The 19,295-nt window shown below is 40.5% G+C and overlaps 2 protein-coding genes and 1 long non-coding RNA gene across 9 annotated transcripts in view; 2 read left to right on the top strand and 1 right to left on the bottom strand.

Annotated features, from left to right (window-relative positions):
- Positions 1–4,760, bottom strand: part of LOC142107876 (uncharacterized) — a 33,256-nt gene extending 28,496 nt beyond the window's left edge. Inside the window, exons 1-2 of one of the 2 annotated variants that reach the window (XR_012680028.1) lie at positions 4,003–4,760; positions 2,772–2,848 (exon numbers count right to left, since the gene is read on the bottom strand). This is a non-coding gene — a long non-coding RNA (uncharacterized LOC142107876). The remainder of the gene's footprint in view (positions 1–2,771; positions 2,849–4,002) is intronic. The other variant, XR_012680029.1, reaches the window with a different exon arrangement.
- RPS19 (ribosomal protein S19) lies at positions 4,266–9,069 on the top strand. The gene is made up of 6 exons (XM_075191515.1): positions 4,266–4,354; positions 5,085–5,155; positions 5,791–5,891; positions 7,736–7,919; positions 8,669–8,723; positions 9,006–9,069. The coding sequence occupies exons 2-6, from the start codon at positions 5,085–5,087 to the stop codon at positions 9,030–9,032; spliced, it is 438 nt and encodes a 145-aa protein (XP_075047616.1). The 5' UTR covers positions 4,266–4,354; the 3' UTR covers positions 9,033–9,069.
- Positions 9,070–12,022: 2,953 nt separating this feature from the next.
- The window catches only part of LOC142107377 (histone-lysine N-methyltransferase PRDM9-like), a 62,695-nt gene continuing 55,422 nt past the window's right edge, over positions 12,023–19,295 (top strand). For 3 of the 6 annotated variants that reach the window (XM_075190787.1, XM_075190784.1, XM_075190786.1), the window contains exons 1-3: positions 12,023–12,189; positions 13,773–13,938; positions 15,232–15,355. In XM_075190787.1, the coding sequence (XP_075046888.1) occupies positions 13,858–13,938; positions 15,232–15,355 (205 nt within the window). In that variant the 5' untranslated portion in view covers positions 12,023–12,189; positions 13,773–13,857. The remainder of the gene's footprint in view (positions 12,190–13,772; positions 13,939–15,231; positions 15,356–19,295) is intronic. The other 3 variants (XM_075190783.1, XM_075190785.1, XM_075190782.1) reach the window with 3 other exon arrangements.

Below are 19,295 nucleotides of genomic sequence, written 5' to 3'. Positions count from 1 at the left end.
TTCTAAAACATCAGAACAGTGCTGGAGTTGATTGTATGTCATTTGTCATCTGTCAGTGTCAACCCAATTTTTCCAATGGCAACAAAACTCATATCTGTCAGTCACCGTTGTCACTTGTCAGCTTGAACCAATTGTTTGTCAAGTGGCAAATGACATCTTTGATATAATATATAGCATATATGTAATATACAAACGTATATTAATCCTGCCATTTTACAGTCTACAAACTACATTGTACAAAAGATCTGCGGTTTGAATAGAAGTGCTAAGCATCACCGGATAGTCATATGTTCTGCAGTTTTGGTTTTTTGGAGGGTGGTTGCACTTTTGAATGTCTTAAATTGTGTTGTTATGTTAAAATATTAACATGATAATGAACGTTTCACTCGGAGCAGTCCGTTTTGAAGAGGTTCAGCGATACCATCTGTGTTTGGGATAATACTGGGAATGTTTTCTGATGGCAAATGTGCAACATTTTACAGCCAAATGTTTGTATTTTAGCTTTCGGTGAACGTGGAAATAACCAGGAAGCATTATCATTAATGCGATTGATTGTTCCGTGTTAATGGAGACTCTTATCTCATTCTCCAGTCAGCCCACACATGCTTAATTGCCTCCCGTTGCATGTAATCTCTCAGCAGATATGGAGCACAGTATGGATTTTAGGATCCTCAGTAGAGTGACACAAACATATTGTTCTATTGTTAATGCACCATTAAAAGTGATACAATTATATATCCAGTGCATTGTGTAAGGCAGGAGTAACACATACTACACATTTAGATAATAATTTGTCTATAGTACATGAAATAAACCATAAGTTGTATCTTAATAACAGTATTATCATAGAGGTCAAAATAGGATTATAGAATATACCGAGATGCATTAAGAATATTGTCATGACAAATTTTATTATATATTATATATAACATATGGCTCCACTACTTTTGATAGATGTTATAGCTAGCTCCTTGTCTAAACAATGTAATATCCACCTGTCTTGAGCATTGGTTAGATCAAGGTAAAGGAACACACCGTAAACAACCTGCCCGGATTATCATCAAGGCATCAGGCTCATTGATCCTTAGTTGCTACATACAGAGCAGATTTACTCAAAAATAGCAATGGAATTATTTAATTATAAGCTGTAATAGTTTACAGTGTGTGTTTTTAAAATTGCTTCTTACAGGATAGGTGTACATTTGCAGGTAAGTTAAGGAGAGCAGAGCCAGCGTTTGGGGTACGCCACTGACCAAGGACCCCAACTTCAGTAGGGTCCCATGCTTCAACAGCTCTGGTGGTCCTATGGCAATACCACATATACTGTATATAATACTGTAATAAAACAAAAAGCAGATTACTATTCAGGCGTTTTGGCATCATTATATCCACACTGCTTAAAGGGGGCTCTGTGTGTCTACTTTCCAAAAGTGAGGAGCTGCTGCTATTTGCCTACTGCCACCTAGATGCCAAAGGGGTGTGTGCCAATCCGACCAAGGGGCACAGCTTCACCCGTGGGTGTATCTAATGCCGCCCAGCAGGTGGAACATATATGCATATATATATATATATATATATACAAGTTAACCCGTGCATGATACTCATGCATTCTAGTCAAATCAAGCTACTTAAGGTGTTAAAAAGGTTCTTGTCATGCATTTGGGCCATAGCCCAGGCCTCAGCCACCAACCACTCCCCACTGTCACCCCCGGCAACCACCAACCACTCCCCACTGTCACCCCTGGCAACCACCAACCACTCCCAACTGTCACTTCTCCTTCAAGAAATATATATATATATTTTTAAAATCTTTATAAACACTTTTAACAAATAACAAATTAAATTAACAAATTAAAAACATCTTAGTATACCAAATTTCAGCCCTTTCTGATTTTTTTCCCCACACACTAAAAATTTAGTAGGTCAGTGTACAACTCCGCCCAGCAGGTGGCGCTGCAGCTTAGTTTTATTTTTCCCACACACACACAGACAAACACACGCCACTAGACATTTATATATATATAGATATATATACACATACATACATTCTCACCACCTCTCCCCCATCTTCTCTGTCACCCACACACCCTCGCATCCCCCTCTTCCCCTGTACCGTTTTCCTCTCTCATAACCTTCTCTTCTTACTCCCTTTCACTCCCCTGCATTCCTTCACCCCTAGCTTCCTTCTTTCCCTGTCGCCTCCTTTCTCTCTCCCACCATCTTTCTTTAAACCTCTCAGACCATCTCCCTCATTTGTCTCTTTCTCCCACTGGGGAGAGAATGTGTGATACCTAACACCAGGAGGAGGTGTGCTACAAGAAAATGGCTGAAGCTCTCCAGCACTCTCCAGTGTTTCCTCCGTCTCCGTGGTGGCTCCGCACACCGTTTCTCCAGTCCGGCTTCAGGGACATTGACAGACTGTCTGCAATGTCTGGGAGATCATCCAGTATTTTGGGAGTTATTTGGAACATCCGGAGAGTCGGCAGGTATGGTCAGAAGCTACAATGACACAGTTACATTGTCTTATGAATGCTTTATGAATACATGCAAGTAAATGGGAACAACTAATGGATATATTTTTCCAGACCCTTTTCTTGCATTTTGTACACCTCAATCTGTTCACAGTAATAAACACAAGAACAATCAAAGGGAAAAATGGTCACAAATACAGTACCTGTTAGATGAAAATGAGTTAGCCATAGTAAAATCTAGTAATCAATCTAGTACTGAAGGAGCGAATGGCTATGGTAATATTAAATCTAGTTTCCTACCTTTATACTTGACTTCGTTTTCTACCTTGCTTCAGGGAGATTTTTATTATTTATTTATTTATAAGACACAACAGATTCTGTAGCGCAGGATATAGAAGCAAGTAACAAAGGTTAGAAGTTATGCAAGGCTAATAAATTATGTCTTCAAAATGCTAGCGAATTAGCACACTTTGGCACGATGATTAGCATTGCTCTCTCACCACACTGGGGCCATGGGTTCAATTCTAACCAGGGCAGTATCTGTTTGGGATTTATGTTCTCCGTGTTTGCATAGTTTAATTGGCTTCTGACAAAATGAACCTTAGTGTATCTGTGGTAGTTTGTAAGCTCTGAAAAGCATAAATAGAGCATTATTTATTACACTGTGAAATGGCACTGTTTGGCCGTTCATAAGAAGGGTAGCCAAATTCCATCAATACATGGTTTACACCGTGAGCAAAATAATTTAGAAAAGTAACTTTTACAAGTTAATATACAGTTCAGTATTGCTTTTAAATATATGCATTCTTGTGTGAGCTAAACTCGACATTTAGAAAAATATTCCTTATATGGAGTTTTACATGCGATAGGTGATTCATGACATGCAGAAATACAGCACAGAATCCTATTTTGCGATATCACATCTACTTTCGTACAAGTGCAGCTCAATTTTTGTAGAACTGCATGGTTTGCTGACCAAAATCCATCAAGATGTTAGCTCTTGAGTGCATGCAATGGCCAATGGGAAAAGTTGGGCGGAACAAGGACAATCCTTGTTAAATGCAGACTAGGCGCACTATTGTATTTACATTTCACACTTGTACATAACAAGACTCATTTTACAAGGTGAGATTATTTATATAAGGTAAAGGGGTGGACAGGGCAAAATTTTAGGGGCATTTATTTTTCTGCTGAGGGGGTGCACAGTAATTTTCACCAATTGCAAAAAGACTTAAATCCTGACCCAGAGTTAGTGGAGACCAAGGGGTAAATGTATCAAGCTGAGAGTTTTTCGCAGGGTTTGAAAAACCAATCAGGTTCTAGCTATCATTTATTTAATACATTCTACAAAATTATAGCTAGAATCTGATTGGTTGCTATAGGCAACATCTTCAGTTTTCAAACCCGACGGAAAACTCTCAGCTTGATACATTTACCCCCAAGTATTGTCCTTTTATTTATAATGGGCCGCACCTTGCAACTTTCAGTTGCACTTCTGGGGTTTTTTTCATAAGCATACAGGCAAACAAACCTGTGGTCCTCCAGCTGCAGTGGGACTACAAGTCCCAGCATGCCATGCAAATTGAAGGCAGATCATCTTAGCGTCCTCCAGACCATAAGCAGTCACAGGTTACCTCTATTTGCCGGGGTAGGGTATGACTCCGACTTGCAAAGTAACACATGTGTAACAAACCAGGAAGCTGGCCGTGCGTTCCTTTCAGCACCGAGGCCTGACACGCATAGCCACACCCCCCTGTACGGATCACGCCGACCAATCCGCTGCCACGCCTGCACGAGGCGGAGTGACGTCGACGCTCTCCCCTTCTTCAGCGGCCGGGAGACCCCGTTTGTCCCTTTTCCCTTCTCGGCGTTGCAGAGAGAAGGTGAGTGAGGCGCAGTGCGGCCCAGGCGGCGCCGGATCCCCGGTGTTTCCAGCGGGGCTGTCGCCGTCCGCTGTGCGGATCATTGCTGGGTGTGACTCTGGAGCGGTTAGGTTGTTGTTTGGCCTGACCTGTACGGAAGGCCGCGGCGTTTCCTGCGGGCTCTGCCGGGCGGGTATCGGCATGGCCGGTGCTGATGGAGGTAATGGGGAAGTGTCAGGTTCCCCGGGTAACGAGGCTCGTCCTTCCCAGAGTGCAGGGACACCGGGATCCCCCATGTGAGTCACATGGTGCCCGCTGCTATAGCCCAGTACAGGGTACATGGATGTACTATGTATAGGCCGCTGGGCACATGCTCGGTGCAGACCACAGACTGGGGAGAAATACTATAATTGATGTGTTCTCCCTCCATCACTCCCCAGTACAATGAGTGGATGCTGTCAGCAGCATGTGGACATAAGTCGTTATTTAGGGCACATCCCCTTACATTGGGTAGGTTATCTCTTGTATACAGCCATTGTAATGTTATATTGCTTCTGACTATATAAACTGATGCATCCTACCCTGCAGTACTTATTCCTGCACTCTGATTTTGCTTCTACGTCTGTCATCCTAATTTTTACATATATTAAACCCCCTGTTACATCCTATGTATCACAAGCTTGGTTCGCTTTGTGCGTTCTTTTACTTTAAGTGTATTACAAGCTGTATGTACCCATTAATTTCTTTCTAGATGCCCGGAGTAACGGTGAAGGACGTCAACCAGCAGGAGTTCGTCAGAGCCCTTTCTGCTTTCCTCAAGAAGTGAGTTCTGCCTATTGTAGGGTTCCACTATTGTGTCTTAGTAGCTGTCTGGAACTACTGTGCAGTCTCTTTTCCTACATACTTATTGTAGTCCAACCAGAGAAAGCTTTTCTTGTTGTGTTGTCTAAAGTTCTTCTGTCCCCAATTCCTGTATAGGAACCTGAAGTGTACATAATAAAGTGATGCTAACGCATGTATAAAGTGAGTTCTGTTGACACTGGTGATCATTAGAATAATACAAATGCATACCTACTGTAAGTTTAGATAGTCATACTGGATTTCTGTAACTTGTTTAAGAGATCTTGGATTACTGCACCATGGTTCTATGATTTCCACATGGCTGCTTTGACTTCATATGCTTTAGAGTACTGGATAAGTGTTCTCATTTATAATGACTTACCCTCCAAATGTCTAAGTTCAAAATCTGTAACTTATTTAGCATAGTACAGAAGGATTGTCCTCTGCCAAAACATAGAATTTGATGACCAAAGAACTTTTAGGTCTCCCTAACCTAAACTCCTTTTTTTGTTCATTGGATGTAGGGTTCTTAATAAGTCTTAATCAACTGTTTAAGTTGTACTGGTTTATGATGTTCAGTCCAATATGAATTCTGATTGGATTTTTTGTTACTGCAGGTCTGGGAAGCTAAAGGTACCAGAATGGGTGGATACAGTTAAACTTGCAAAACACAAGGAATTGGCACCTTATGATGAAAACTGGTTCTATACTCGTGCTGGTAAGACATGGTTCTAATAGTGCATGCTGTTAAAAACACCTTTAGCTCACTAAAGTTAGTATTTATAGCAATATTCAGTATTGTCAGCCTGTAGAGGATGGAGAAATGTTTGATTTACCACTTCTAGTTTGTACTATCACCTGGAAAAACAATCTGCTTTCGGTTTCCACAACTTGAACTTTTTTTAAGTTGTTTCCTCCTGCTGAAAATTGCAACATGAATGTGCATGTGTCTAGTTTAATTTTAACACTCAGAAATCCACCACAACTAATAAGTTTTCTTTTATTTGGCCTTTAAAGGCTCACTTTTTTCCCTCCAACATAACTTGATTCTATAAAACACTTAGACTTTCAGTCTAAGTCTTTTTGTGACAGTGCCTGCTACAAATAGCCATTAAACAGCTACTTTAAAGCACTATAGTTTTATATATTTTTCTCTCTTGTTTACCACAAATGTCTACCCAAAGTTAGAGCATACATTTTGACGGCGGTGTCCCAGGTAACTTTATTTCAGTTGACCTGATCGTCCAGTATTTATCTGGACAGCCAAAACTGAGCAGCAGTTTGACAGTGGATCACTAGAGGAGAGTAACTTGCTTAGTGGTGGAAGTCTATGGAAATGTATCTAATCTTCAGCTGTGGTGCTGCTGGCAGCTCACTACTCTATAAAAGTATTTTTAAGGTGATTGTTGCTCGACATAGAAAGGAGAAAAATCTGCTAGAAATTACCGTTTAATAGCAGTATATATGCTTGGTGCTGCATTAGCACATCAAAAGTATATGTGCACCCTGGTAAAACCATGTTGCATGGGGGATTGTAAACTTACAATGCTGACAGATTTAGCGTTGTCCTAGCTCAACTCTTAAGATTGCAGTTTACAATAAAACTATCCAGGATTTGTGCTACATGCAAAAGCGGCCAAGAGTTTCCCTGCTTCCCCAAAAAATACGTTTGCACCCTTCCATGGCAACAAGCTTTGAACATGAGCAATTTTTTTTTTTGCGCCAAACTGTAAATGAGACCCTCTGTCGGCTAACCTTTAGACACATTTGATCTTAACGTTGCGTCTTCCAGTAGCTCCTCAACTGGGCTATATGTCAATAACAATTGACTGCCTTGCTAGAGGAAAATAGCCTGCAATATAATCCAGTAACTGGTGTGTGAAATCTGGTCTTCACTGATTGACGGTATAAGAGTGTACATCATATGATCTGTACATCTGTGTAAACCCACTCCCAAGGTTTCTCTTGCATGTAAACTAAACATGATCACATTGGAAATGTTTTTGGTTTTACAAGATGTTGTACAATACAGCACAATTATACAGATAACCAGCTGAATGCACAAATCTTGATTTCAAAGACTGTTTAGAAAATGGATCATTGTTAAAGCAACTGTACACTTTGGATGAGGCTTGTAGCCTGGACATCTTTCCAAAACCTGATTGTAAATTAGCCCTTAAGTGTATACTTTTTTGTTCCTGGATCCTCAAACTGTTCCTTGAATAAAGTACACTTTGCTATATAAGGGAATTTATCAGATTTTAAAATAAATAATCCTTCGCAAAACATACACCTCTCCAAAATATGAGTTGTAAGGTCCACTGTACCCTGATTTGGTGTCTGACATGCCAGCTACTGATACATCACTGATGTACTGGATCTTGTTGTAATCGTTTTTTGGAAAAGGAATGAAAATGTTGTCGGTTATTCGAATGCTGATTGTTTGACCATCCGATTCCTCGCATGTGGTCTTTAGTAAAATGTAGGAATTGGTTGTAATCGCCAAATTGGCTGACTGTTTTATGTTTGTTAATGGAATTTTTTTCTTTTTCATTTCCTAAGCTTCCACAGTTCGTCATTTGTACCTCCGTGGTGGTGCCGGTGTTGGCTCCATGACAAAGATCTATGGTGGGCGTCAGCGCAACGGTGTCATGCCAAGCCACTTCAGCCGTGGGTCAAAGAGTGTGGCCAGGAGGGTACTACAGGCTCTGGAGAACCTGAAAATGGTGGAGAAAGACCCCAATGGGTAAGTACAAATCTGGTCCCTTTGAGCAAAACTCATTTGATCAGTAAAGAGCTGAGTCTCATTACATGTTAGTGATGCCTACTGAAAAATGTCATGTTCTCCCATGTTACTATGGAGCAAGTATTTTGACCCTAAGAGGACTGTTCCATGGCAGTACATTAAATTATAGACTTTGGCTGTGTTTCCATATTTTTTTATTGGGAAAACACACTGAATAAATATCTGAGAACAGTGTACAAAATCTTTTTAAACAAGCATGTGGGGTGGGGGGGTTGAAAGCGTCCAGTTAATCTGCAGTGTCCCTAGCAGTGCAGGTGACAGGCAATTTAATTATACCACCTGTGGTTCTGTTACAATGTCAGTCAGTAATCGCACACCTGTGCTCCAACAAGGAGATATGGAAAACATGCACTGTTAGGGGGCTGTGAAGACTGGGTTTGGGAAAACCCTGGTCTACATCATGTGGTGACGTTAACCTGCTTATTTGGTTTCACTCATACCTTCAGTGACTGGCCTGTCTTTACATTTTGCATAATCTTTTCTTTTAGTCTGAAATAAGTGTTCATTACATGGTGTCAGTCAGCAACTGCTGAGATTGCAGACCTAAACATTGGGTGCAATGCATTTGCTGCTAGGAAATTAAGGGTTGTATGTTAGGAGGCATGGTTATTAACAAGGCGTCTTATTTTCTGATATGTAAGTGGTCAAGCACTCTTGTCAATAAACCTTATTTCAAACTTCTATTTCAGAGGTCGCAGACTGACTCCCCAGGGACAGAGAGACTTGGACAGAATTGCTGGACAGGTATGCTTCTTTGTAGCACATCTCTATTAATAGATCCTAATTGATACCTAGAAATAATCTGGTAATCCTTCATTCTCTGCTTCTGGGCAAAACATTTACTTCATTCCGGAATGTGAGGGATATCACTTGATGCTGTTTAGTTTGTAAAGACATTTCAGCTGTTTGTCCTTAAAGCCCAGCTGCTGAAACACTGATACTTGAAATGAGGCAAAAATAAGTTTTCTGTATCTGGTGACACTTTGATTCTGTGGTCTGATCTTGTGCACCCTTTTCTCTTTACAGGTTGCAGCAGCTAACAAGAAACATTAATTCATTCTTAAACAAAATAAATATCCTGCTCCCACAATCATGGTCTTGTGATTTGTATATTTTTTTCCCTCCTAGTTTAACTACTAAGTTCATGACACAGTTGTGCAATAAATGTGGAATGTCTGTAGATGGAGCACTAGTTGTTTTATGCCTGGTGCTGTTTTTAACCCAATTGGGTTTTCAGGCGATGACCTCTGCTAATCCCTAAAGGCATTTAATGCAGAGTGTTGGAAGGCTGGAGCCAGTTCTTGTGGGTTTAGCTCCTCTCGATGCTGGACTAGAGGGGATGAGTGTGAAGGAGCCCTGTCCAGCAGTGAATGTGAGTGGGGATCAGGTCTTGCAGCAGGAAAGATGGGCCAGCCAGTGTTTCAAAGGAAAGAAAAAAAATCCTGGAGGAGTTAGCCATTACCATTGATATATATTGGCTGGGGTGCATTGCTTTAACCTTTTGGTACTTACACCAGTTTTCCACAATACATATTGCTTGCACAAAACTGTAATCACAATTCAATACAAACTACTGTATTCTATGGTGAATGCACTGTATGTAGTTGCACTCATTACTTCTAGGAACCAGTCTAAAACATTTGCATTAGCTGATCTCTGAGCACTGGTGGTTGAACACCTTTCTCCATGTTACTCTGCTATACAAGAGGGGGCATTTATGAAAACTAACAGTATTTTATATATGTGGTGCTAATTAAGGTATATTTTTTTTTTGTATACCAGTTCTCAAACGTTTCTTCCGCTGTACATTATCCTCTGTCCACTTTAGCATTGGAAACACGCATGATATTGCCAAAGGGATTTTTTTTCTATTGTAACTTGAAGATTCTTCCTGTTCCCACCATTCGGCAGAGAGACAGATTTGTCAACTTGACACAATTGACTCCTGCATAATTAATCGCCAAGATCTTTGTTATTATGGGATCTGCCACTTTGGGTGCGTTTCTATAGGAAGAAATAATGCAGCACCTCACTCACACCGCTTCCTGCTGTCCCCTACAGCTGTAGAAGATATTTAACATGCCAAGATGGACCATTGCTTCACAATGGTTATATGTATCATTTATATACAGGTTCCATGCTTTATAGGTGTGTATAAATGGGAGGAGTTAGCATTGCATTGTGCTACTCCAGCCTCCTTGAAAACAAATGCTGCTATGGTTTTTGTGCTGTTGGTGCAAAATGTAACTACTATACATGTATAATGCACTTTTTTAGGTGCCCCTGGTATGTTTATTGATGTTACATTTGCTTTTGTAACACATTAATTAGCTTCATTAAAATTATAACTTTGCCCATTCATTCTATTGGGTTTGTACATGCAGTTGACATGCTGGGAAATATCATTGGAATATATCAGCAGGTAACTATTGGAGCAGAATTGAAAAATGAATACCAACAAAAATCCATCGGTGTTCTCGCCACGAGTGGCAGCCTTGGTGGTATCCATCAAGAGGCTTGTGGTAGAATCTGCAGGAATAATTTGTGCCTGAAAGGTATTCTGGAAGACTTCAGACTAGTAATGTTTCTCAGAAGTAGTTGAGCAGTACCTCCCCAAAGGATTAATCCATAAACCCTCTTTGGAATATTATTCTAAGGCTTCACCACTTTTACATCACACACTATCATACACTAGCAGACAAATTAACACTTTGTTCTGTATTTTTCCAAGTTTCAGGAACCTGCATTTGACAATGTTTGCACCGTGCAGCGCATACCCCAGAATAATGCTTGAAAAATCATACTTAATCAGGACTCTTCTACAGCTACTAAAATGGCTATATAATATGTCATCAATGTATATTTCTATTGTATGCAGGGCAGGATTAACCAGAGGTCTAACTGGGCTATAGCCCAGGGGCCTCGGGCATCCAGGGGGCCCTTCAAACTCCTCAGCAGCATTATTGATTGGTCGGGGGCGGGGGCGCCCCCAGCCCGATCAATGCTGCTGAGTACTGTCAGTGCAGTCCTCCGTCCCGCCGCGCTGTAGTCTGCTTACTGAGGATATCAACTGAGTTCATGAACTCTCGCGTCAGTGACAGCTGTGGGAAAGAGGAGGCTGCTGGGTCCCGGCGGATTGGTAAGTTTATGTGCTCTTTCTTGTTTTTATGGCTGGGAGAAGCGGAGGAGGGCAGCGGGCTTGGATGCAGAGGAGGGAGACGGGGCAGAGGAGGGGGGTAGAGGTGGCAGTGTGAGAGGTGGCAGAGTGACTGGATGCAGAGGGGGACAGTGTGACAGAAGGGGGACAGAGAGCAGAGGAGGGGGACAGGGCTGTGAGAGGGGGACAGTGTGACAGAGGAGGGGTACAGCGTGACAGAGGGCAGTGAGAGGGGACAGCATCAGAGGGGGCAGAGTGACTAGATGCAGAGGGGGCAGTGTGTCTGGATGTAGAGGGGGCATTTTTGCATACAACTAAATAAGTATTTCTGTCCTGACCTAAATACTTTTTACATTTTTTTTGACCCAACTACTTCCAAAACAGGACTGCTCAGTAATTATTTTGGAGGGGTGCCTTAAAAGAATTTGGAGACTCTAAGGGTGCCGTGAACTGCAAAAGTTTGGGAACCACTGCATTAAACTATTAGACTAGTGAATGTAATACACACTGAAGCCTCCTACACATAATCCCTGAGCTGTGAGAGTTCAGTTGATGCAATTATAACTGATCTGCTGATGAAACATGCAAATTACAAATGCACCTTGTCTTCTCACCATCGTGACACAGCTACTTCCTCTGTGCAGATTGAAAAAGCTGCAAACTTGGGAGATATTCCGTAGTGTCCTCCCCTAGATTAATCAACATATTCATGGAAACAAACACAGCAGCTTTCACGTACAAGTTAATGTTAGTAAACAGTTTGCTGGGTATAAATAAACAATACTACACCATACACACCGCTCAATATTTATACGTGGGAATCGGAACAAATAAGCCCCGCCCACCACCTCTAGCGCAAAATCAGAGCGAGCCCCGCCCTCTCAGCACAACCCCCGCCCCTTTCGAGCGCCACAAATCGGGAGGAATACTACATGAATGAAGCCTTTCCCTGCGAATTCTGTTCCTTGTTCTGCCCGTGAACGATAAAGTTTATGTAAAAAAAAAAAGTTCTACGAGGCTTCCTCAGAGGCGGGAGAAAGACAGATCAGTGAGGTGACACCGTGTGTGGTGGTACATTGTGTGTAACATGGCTGTGTGTGGTACATTGTGTGTAACATGGCTGTGTGTGGTGATACATTGTGTGTAACATGGCTGTGTGTGGTACATTGTGTGTAACATGGCTGTGTGTGGTACATTGTGTGTAACATGGCTGTGTGTGGTGGTACATTGTGTGTAACATGGCTGTGTGTGGTACATTGTGTGTAACATGGCTGTGTGTGGTACATTGCGTGTCCTGTGTGTGTGTTGTGCAGTAACATGTATATTTCTCAGTGTGAGGTGAAATTTGTATTTATTGTACAATACAATGTATATTAGTGTGTGAAGTACAGTATTTATTGTACAGAACTGTAATCATGTCTGTCAGTGTGGTACAATGTGTATTATACAGTATGAGGTATATTTGTCAGTGTATGTGGTACAGTGTGCATTTAATTTACAGTACAATATAGTTTTGTTCATTTTTGTGGCATAATGTATTTGCCTGTGGTACATTGTGTATTTTGTCCGTTTGTGTGTGGTGCTGTATGTTTGTCGGTGTGTATTCTACAACATGTGTTACAATGTGTGTGGTACAATATTTGTTTGAATGTAGTACGGTGTGTGTGGTACAATGATTGTTTTGTTTAAATGAAGGGGATGGTCGAAAAACGGAAATAGTTTGGACTTGATTTTTTTTCGCTGTTTCCACTGTGTAAACATGATGAATAGCGCAAAACAGGTACTGTGGATAATGACTAACTAGATTATTATTATCATATAACATCAGATAGTTAAAAATGTGCAGCAAATCGCTGTAATAAAATTAGATATCCATATTTATTATACATAAATCCACCATTATAAAATCTCTAACAATGAACACCGATAATTTGATTATATAAAAAGTACCAATAATGTGTATTAGTTCATAAAATAAATTACTGAACAGTTATAAATATCTCAATAATTACTAATTAGTATTACCGCTAATTTAGCTCTTAATGATGTCACATCAAGCTTTCTCAGATCGCAAAATATCTCAAACAGATGTCACAAATATCTATACCTATTGGTAATAATCCTGCTAATGAACTAAAGTATTCTCGCATCAAACTTTATGACTTGTTATTTTGTGATATTTTGCAATCTGAGAAAGCTCATCATTAAGAGCTAAATTAGCGGTGATACTAATTAGTAATTATTGAAATGTTTATAACAATGTGTTCAGTAATATATTTTATGAATTAATACACATTACTGGTGCTTTTTTATACAGTATAATCATATTATTGGTGATCATTGTTATTTATATTTTATAATCAAGGTTTTATGTATAATCAATATGGATATCTAATTTTATTACAGCGATTTTGCTTCACTTTTTTACCTATCTGATGTTATAGGATGTAAATCTAGTTAGTTATTATCCACAGTTCTTGTTTTGCGCTGTTCATCATTTTCTGTTTACCTCTTTTTGTGTGGGAATCGCACATCCCATCTACAGCTGCAGTAGTAGTCTTTGGGAACGTGATTGTGTTATAATTTTTAGCGCCTGATTATTCTTTTAATTTACTGTTTCCACTGCACAATTTCAGCTGTTTTTCCAGGACCTGCAGAGCTATTTTCCAAGGGCCGTGACTGTAGGAGACTGAGGAGACTAACTGTACATGTCCTTCACATATGAGCAACTGTAAGGGAGAACCATCACCCCCCAACTATGGGGGCAGGAAAAGGAAGTTCAAATCTAAATATGGAAAGAATGTTAGTTTTATACACTGGATGGAATGTTAATGTAAAGGAACTATAATCATCACTGTGTTTAATTTGTGTTTAAACTATATAATTACACACATTTACTGTTTTATTGTCCAAATACATGCTGAAATAGCAATTGCTAAAGCTTTTCTCCAGAATTGAGGGAAGTTGTGGCAAAATGTCACTACTCCGGCTTTGCAGCGCAACAGGCCATTTTGCAGAGGTGAAACAATTTCCATGCAAAATTTCATATCCGTATAATCTCTACTTTTCCATGTTATTTTTGGATAGTCTTAGGCAACAAATAAAGTAGATAGAATAAGAGCACAAAATTAGGTATAACTGAAGTAAGCGCCAAAAACTACTGGAGGAATGGATTCCCTATTTCCCAGGTGACTTAAAGGCAGGTAAATAATGTAACAAAGCAATGAGAAAGGCAAGTCAGATGCTTGGTTGCATAGGGAGTTGAATCAGTAACAGAAATAAAGAAGTAATAATGCCACTGTGTAGGTCATTGGTACAGCCTCACCTAGAGTACTGTGTTCAGTTCTGGAGGCCATATCTCCAGAAGGATATAAATACATTAGAGACTACAAAGAAGGGCAACTAAAATGGTGCATGGCCTACAGCACAAAACTTACCTGGAAAGACTAAAACATGTTAATATGTATTCTTTGGAGCAAAGAAGGGAAAGGGGGATATGATAGAGACTTTCAAACATATCAAGGGTACAGGAGGGAAACATTCTTCAATGAAAGAGAAGTATTAAAGCATGAAGATATGCGCTGATACTGGAGGGAAGTAGGTTCAGAGGAAATTTGAGTGACAATTACTTCATAGAAAGGGTAGTGGATAAGTGGAATAGTCTCCCATCAGAGGTGGTAGAGGCTAATACAGTAGAGCAATTTAAATATGCTTGGGATAGGCATAAGGATATCCTCACAAAGAACTAAGGATCAAATAGGGTTTGAGGTTACATAGATTAAAAAATGGGTAGACTAGATGGGCCAAGTGGTTCTTATCTGCAGTCAAATTCTATGTTTCTATGTACAGCATAATATCGACAACATTATATGCTAAATCTAGGTATAAAAATCAATATATATATAAAACAGTCTGCAACAATATCTGTCTATTTTTTATCATGATGTGTGACTTATAAATCAGGTAATAGTAGTTATTATACATTACCAACACAATGTCACTAATTGCCTGGATAAAACTCAATTTTCCCGATACATTTTGAGCAATATAAACAAATAAACATTGTTAAGAGCATGTACTTTGTATGTTGTTCAGGTTCCTGACAGTTACTCAGATATTTCAAGATATTTCCTAAAAGAGCAATGGTTGGAAATGGCAGAGTGGGAGAAAAAACGCTACAGAAACTTAAAGCAGAACTATGAGAAGATGCTTGAGATAGGTAACTATCTACAACTAATACTCCGTCAGCAGCAGAAATCTGAAGCGCACACCATGCCTGTAGTTCACCTTAAACGGGTTCTTCAACTAGTTGACGCGATCTCTGGCCTCACACTACCTAGCATTGACATTATTTTAGTTTTATATTATCGGTGGCATGTACTTTATGTGTGTACCATTAGTAGGTCCTATTAAAGTAATTCTATCGTTTCAAATAAGCATTGCCCAAGCGATTGTATTGTGTTTCCGAAGCACAAGCAATTTATTTAGCAAAAGCAATTTGTTTAGCAGTTCAATAAATAAGTACAATACAGTACAATATAGCCGATACATGATACCTATTAAAGATGTTACAGTAAAACAGGAAAGTATGAAAACGCCGAATACATTACATCTTCCTTATAGGTTTCATTCAGGTTCAATGACTGCAGCCATGCGGTCACAATTCCAGTTTCCAAAAGAAACTAACAAAAGCCAACATGCTTGTAATATACTTGTACAGATTACAACTCTTAGTGAGGTCTTCACTGGTCCAGGCTTGATGGCATTCCAGTTCCTTGCAAGTTATAGGTCAGTTTATTTGATTCTTGCAAAGGGTGAGGGGAACATCCCCCACCCTATTGTTCCCATGATTTGACTCTGAATGACCAGTTCAAACTGACCCACATAAAAGTATTTAAGAGCATTAATCTCATATTGCTTGTATCTTGCGATCGCTATTCAGTCCACATCGGGTTAATGCTGGTGAAATAAGCTTTAATGAGACCAAACTCTTTATCTTTTAAAAGACCTGAACCATAAAAACCTTTACTACAGTATTATATATAAATAAATATACAATCTAATACATTTTACTAATAAATGAATGTGGATTGGAACCTTTAATAAATATGAAATATATATAAATAAACAAATGTTGTAGTGCGAGTGTGTGTGCGTATTTTACCGCGTGATAGCGCCATGCCCCGTGTAGCGTGGCATGCAGAGTAGAATCGCATGATAAAACAATATTAACCAATATACTTTTCGTTCATCCAATTATACGACTTCGACAGCCCATATATGTAATATCAATATACTATGTTATTATATTTCTCTATATTTGAAGGACACTACAGCATTGAGTATAGAGAATCCTCCAGGACTTTGGCACTTTAACAAAATCTTAACACGTCTCTTCTCCTCCCTCCTCTATATTTCCAACCTGCAGGAAACTCTGAGCCCATAGGAAAAGGGTAGTTTTTTGTTAGTTGTCTCAGCAACCTGAATTTATTTTGTTATTTACTGTTACCATTGTGGTGGTTTACATAGATGCAAGCCAAGTATTCCGTTGTCACTTGAACTAGGAGAAGATTGTTCCAACACTTTGCACTCCTTCCTCTCGCTCTGTCTGTTTGGTTGTTTATTGGTTATGTTCTAGGTGTTTTATTGTTACGCCTAGTTAAGCCCTGTCTTCTGGGCTTTGATATAAAACTAAAAATGGCTCCAGATGGGAGGGGTATAGTAGGGGAGGAGCTATTCTTTAGCAGTTTAAGATTTAGAGTGCCCTGGCTCCAATTCCACCTACTATACCCTATTGTCGCCGTATTCCCCAATGGACTTTTACGGCGAGTAAAAAATCCTTATTTCTCTTGCACTTACAGTTGGGAATACTGCTAATCATGGGGTATAGAGGGCGCTGTTTGGAGTTACACTTAAAAGACCTGTTTTTCCTGCTCCTTTCCCCTCTATGCCCCCTGTCACCGGAGATATCAGTTTTTATTGTAGTGCCAGTGGAGTAGGCACGTATTTCTTTCACTTAGATTTGATTTTATTTTTTTCTGACTTGTAGTGTTCACAGAGTGAACACCGAAGCAAGGAGGAAGAGCGCATACAGCACATAAAGCCGCACTTTCCCCTCCAGCTTAGGCTGAACACTGAAATAGGCTCCCGGGCAGAAGTGATCACTCGATCACTCAGAAAGTGACCAGGGACACATCGCTGTACTAGGACAGCAGGCGGACCGCACCGGGTGTCCCGGTAGCAGCTCCAGTCTCCCATTTCCAGCTGGTTTGAGACGGAGCTGCTGGCGGTCTCTGCCCGCACCACAGCACTGTTGAGGACAGACAGCTGTGGATGTCAGGTATCAAGTTGTGGGCAGTTAACTGGCAGGGAGCACTGGGCACACAGCTCCTACCAGTTTTTCTGTGATTGATACAGGCACCATTTTGTGAACGGGAGGAGGTGCTTCTAGTAGGAGGAGTCACTCCTTCCCAGACTTTCCTCACAACAGCAGCCAATTTTACACTGCACACAGCCTCTGCGGTGCCTGTCACAGTTGTCCTGAGGAAAAAACTTTTAAATTCAGTTTTCAAATCTAATACTTTTAACCTGTGAATAATTGTATGTTATATTTTCCCATATAGGTATAGTTCACCCTTTCTTATTTAGCGGGCACTACCTCAAACACACACACACAATTGCATATAGTACTTCCATATATATAGATAGATAGATAGATCGATCTATATATAGATATGTACTAATATTCCTGTGTACTGATATACAATAATCTGTGTTACTGATTTTTCTGACACAAAAGTCAGTGTGTGTGAAATACTGTCAGACTGTTTTATAGTATATCTCTTTCCTTTCTGCGGTGTCATTATGTCGGAAAGAGAGACTAGCTCCAAGTCCAAGGCTGCTGCTTTGGTATAATTTTTTTTCATGTTCAAAATGCCAAACAAAATTACCTTGTGGACAGTCAGACCTGGATGCACTTTGCGCGACTTGTGAGGCTAAGGACCTGGGCCAGCGCTCATCTGGGGAGGCCTCCGGCGTGCTGGAGCCAGCCTGGGCCAGGCTACTGGTAATATCTATTATGTAGCTCAAGCAGGACACCATACGGTCTGGGAGGGTACGGTCTTGTCCTTGGGACTCAGTCTGCGGGCGCACTTCCCTCGGGACAGGCGTCGCAGCAACTCCAAGAGATGTCAGTGATGGCCATTACACCTACCTGGATGCAAAACCTGGAAAGATCTCTAGGTCTGGTCAGAGTGTCATCATCCCTGAAAAGAATATAAGATTCTTCTTCCTCATGTGGGCAGTGCAAATGCCAGGTTCAGTCCCAGGCTCAAGAGATGCCAGAGTCAGATACTGACCCCTCTATTATGGAGGATGGTGAACTTATTGAAGACTCAGGCACTGAGGAGTTATCTGCCTAGGAGGATGATTCCCCCAACAGGCAAGGAGTTGGAGGATCTTATTCTAGCAGTAAAACAGGTTCTAGACATTTCTGAGGAAGAACAGGTGACCTCTCAGGTATCCATGTTTGAACAGAAAAAGAAACAAAATTTATTTTCCATCATCCCCACAATTGTCAAAGATTTGTCAAGAAGCCAGAATGAAACCTAATAGTAGATATCTGATTCCCAGAAGGTTTCACCTTATTTATCCATTCCCAGAAGTTTTGTCATGGGAAAATCACCCCAGTGTGGATGCTCCTATTGCGCATTTAGCGAAATCCACCATTATTCTACTATCCAGTGCTGCTAACCTAAAAGATGTCGCTGATAGAATATGTGAGGGCATTCTGAAATCCATATATTTGGCTTAATGGGCTTCCCTCCGTCAAGTAACAGCGGCAGCATGGGTGATAAAAGCAGTGGAAAAGTTGGCGTCTTCCCTCAGTGATGGTCTTCAGTCGGGACATCTTAGAGCTGAACTGTCTTCCTTGGCTGACCACATTAAGGAGGCGGACAAATATTTGGGAAATGCAGTAGATGACGCAGGTTGGGGATTATCTCGGACCTCATTCCTGGCAGTGGTGGCTAGACACACATTGTGGTTGAAATCATGGGAGGCCGATGCTGAATCCAAAAAGGGTTTGGAGGCATTACCATATGATGGCTCAACATTATTCGTCCACCCTTAGAAAAATTAATCTCTCAGGCCACTAGGGG

The sequence above is a fragment of the Mixophyes fleayi genome, chromosome 11 (genome assembly GCF_038048845.1).
Source record: "Mixophyes fleayi isolate aMixFle1 chromosome 11, aMixFle1.hap1, whole genome shotgun sequence".
Taxonomy (NCBI): domain Eukaryota; kingdom Metazoa; phylum Chordata; class Amphibia; order Anura; family Limnodynastidae; genus Mixophyes; species Mixophyes fleayi.
The sequence above is the reverse complement of the archived record's forward strand: the minus strand, read 5'-3'. Positions and strand labels throughout refer to the sequence as shown.

Excerpts from the sequence above, each read along its gene's own strand:
- RPS19 (XM_075191515.1), top strand. The coding sequence starts at position 5,085 with ATGCCCGGAGTAACGGTGAAGGACGTCAACCAGCAGGAGTTCGTCAGA. Across the intron at positions 5,156-5,790 it reads CTTTCTGCTTTCCTCAAGAA|GTCTGGGAAGCTAAAGGTAC; the intron begins GTGAGTTCTGCC and ends TTGTTACTGCAG. Across the intron at positions 5,892-7,735 it reads CTGGTTCTATACTCGTGCTG|CTTCCACAGTTCGTCATTTG; the intron begins GTAAGACATGGT and ends TCATTTCCTAAG.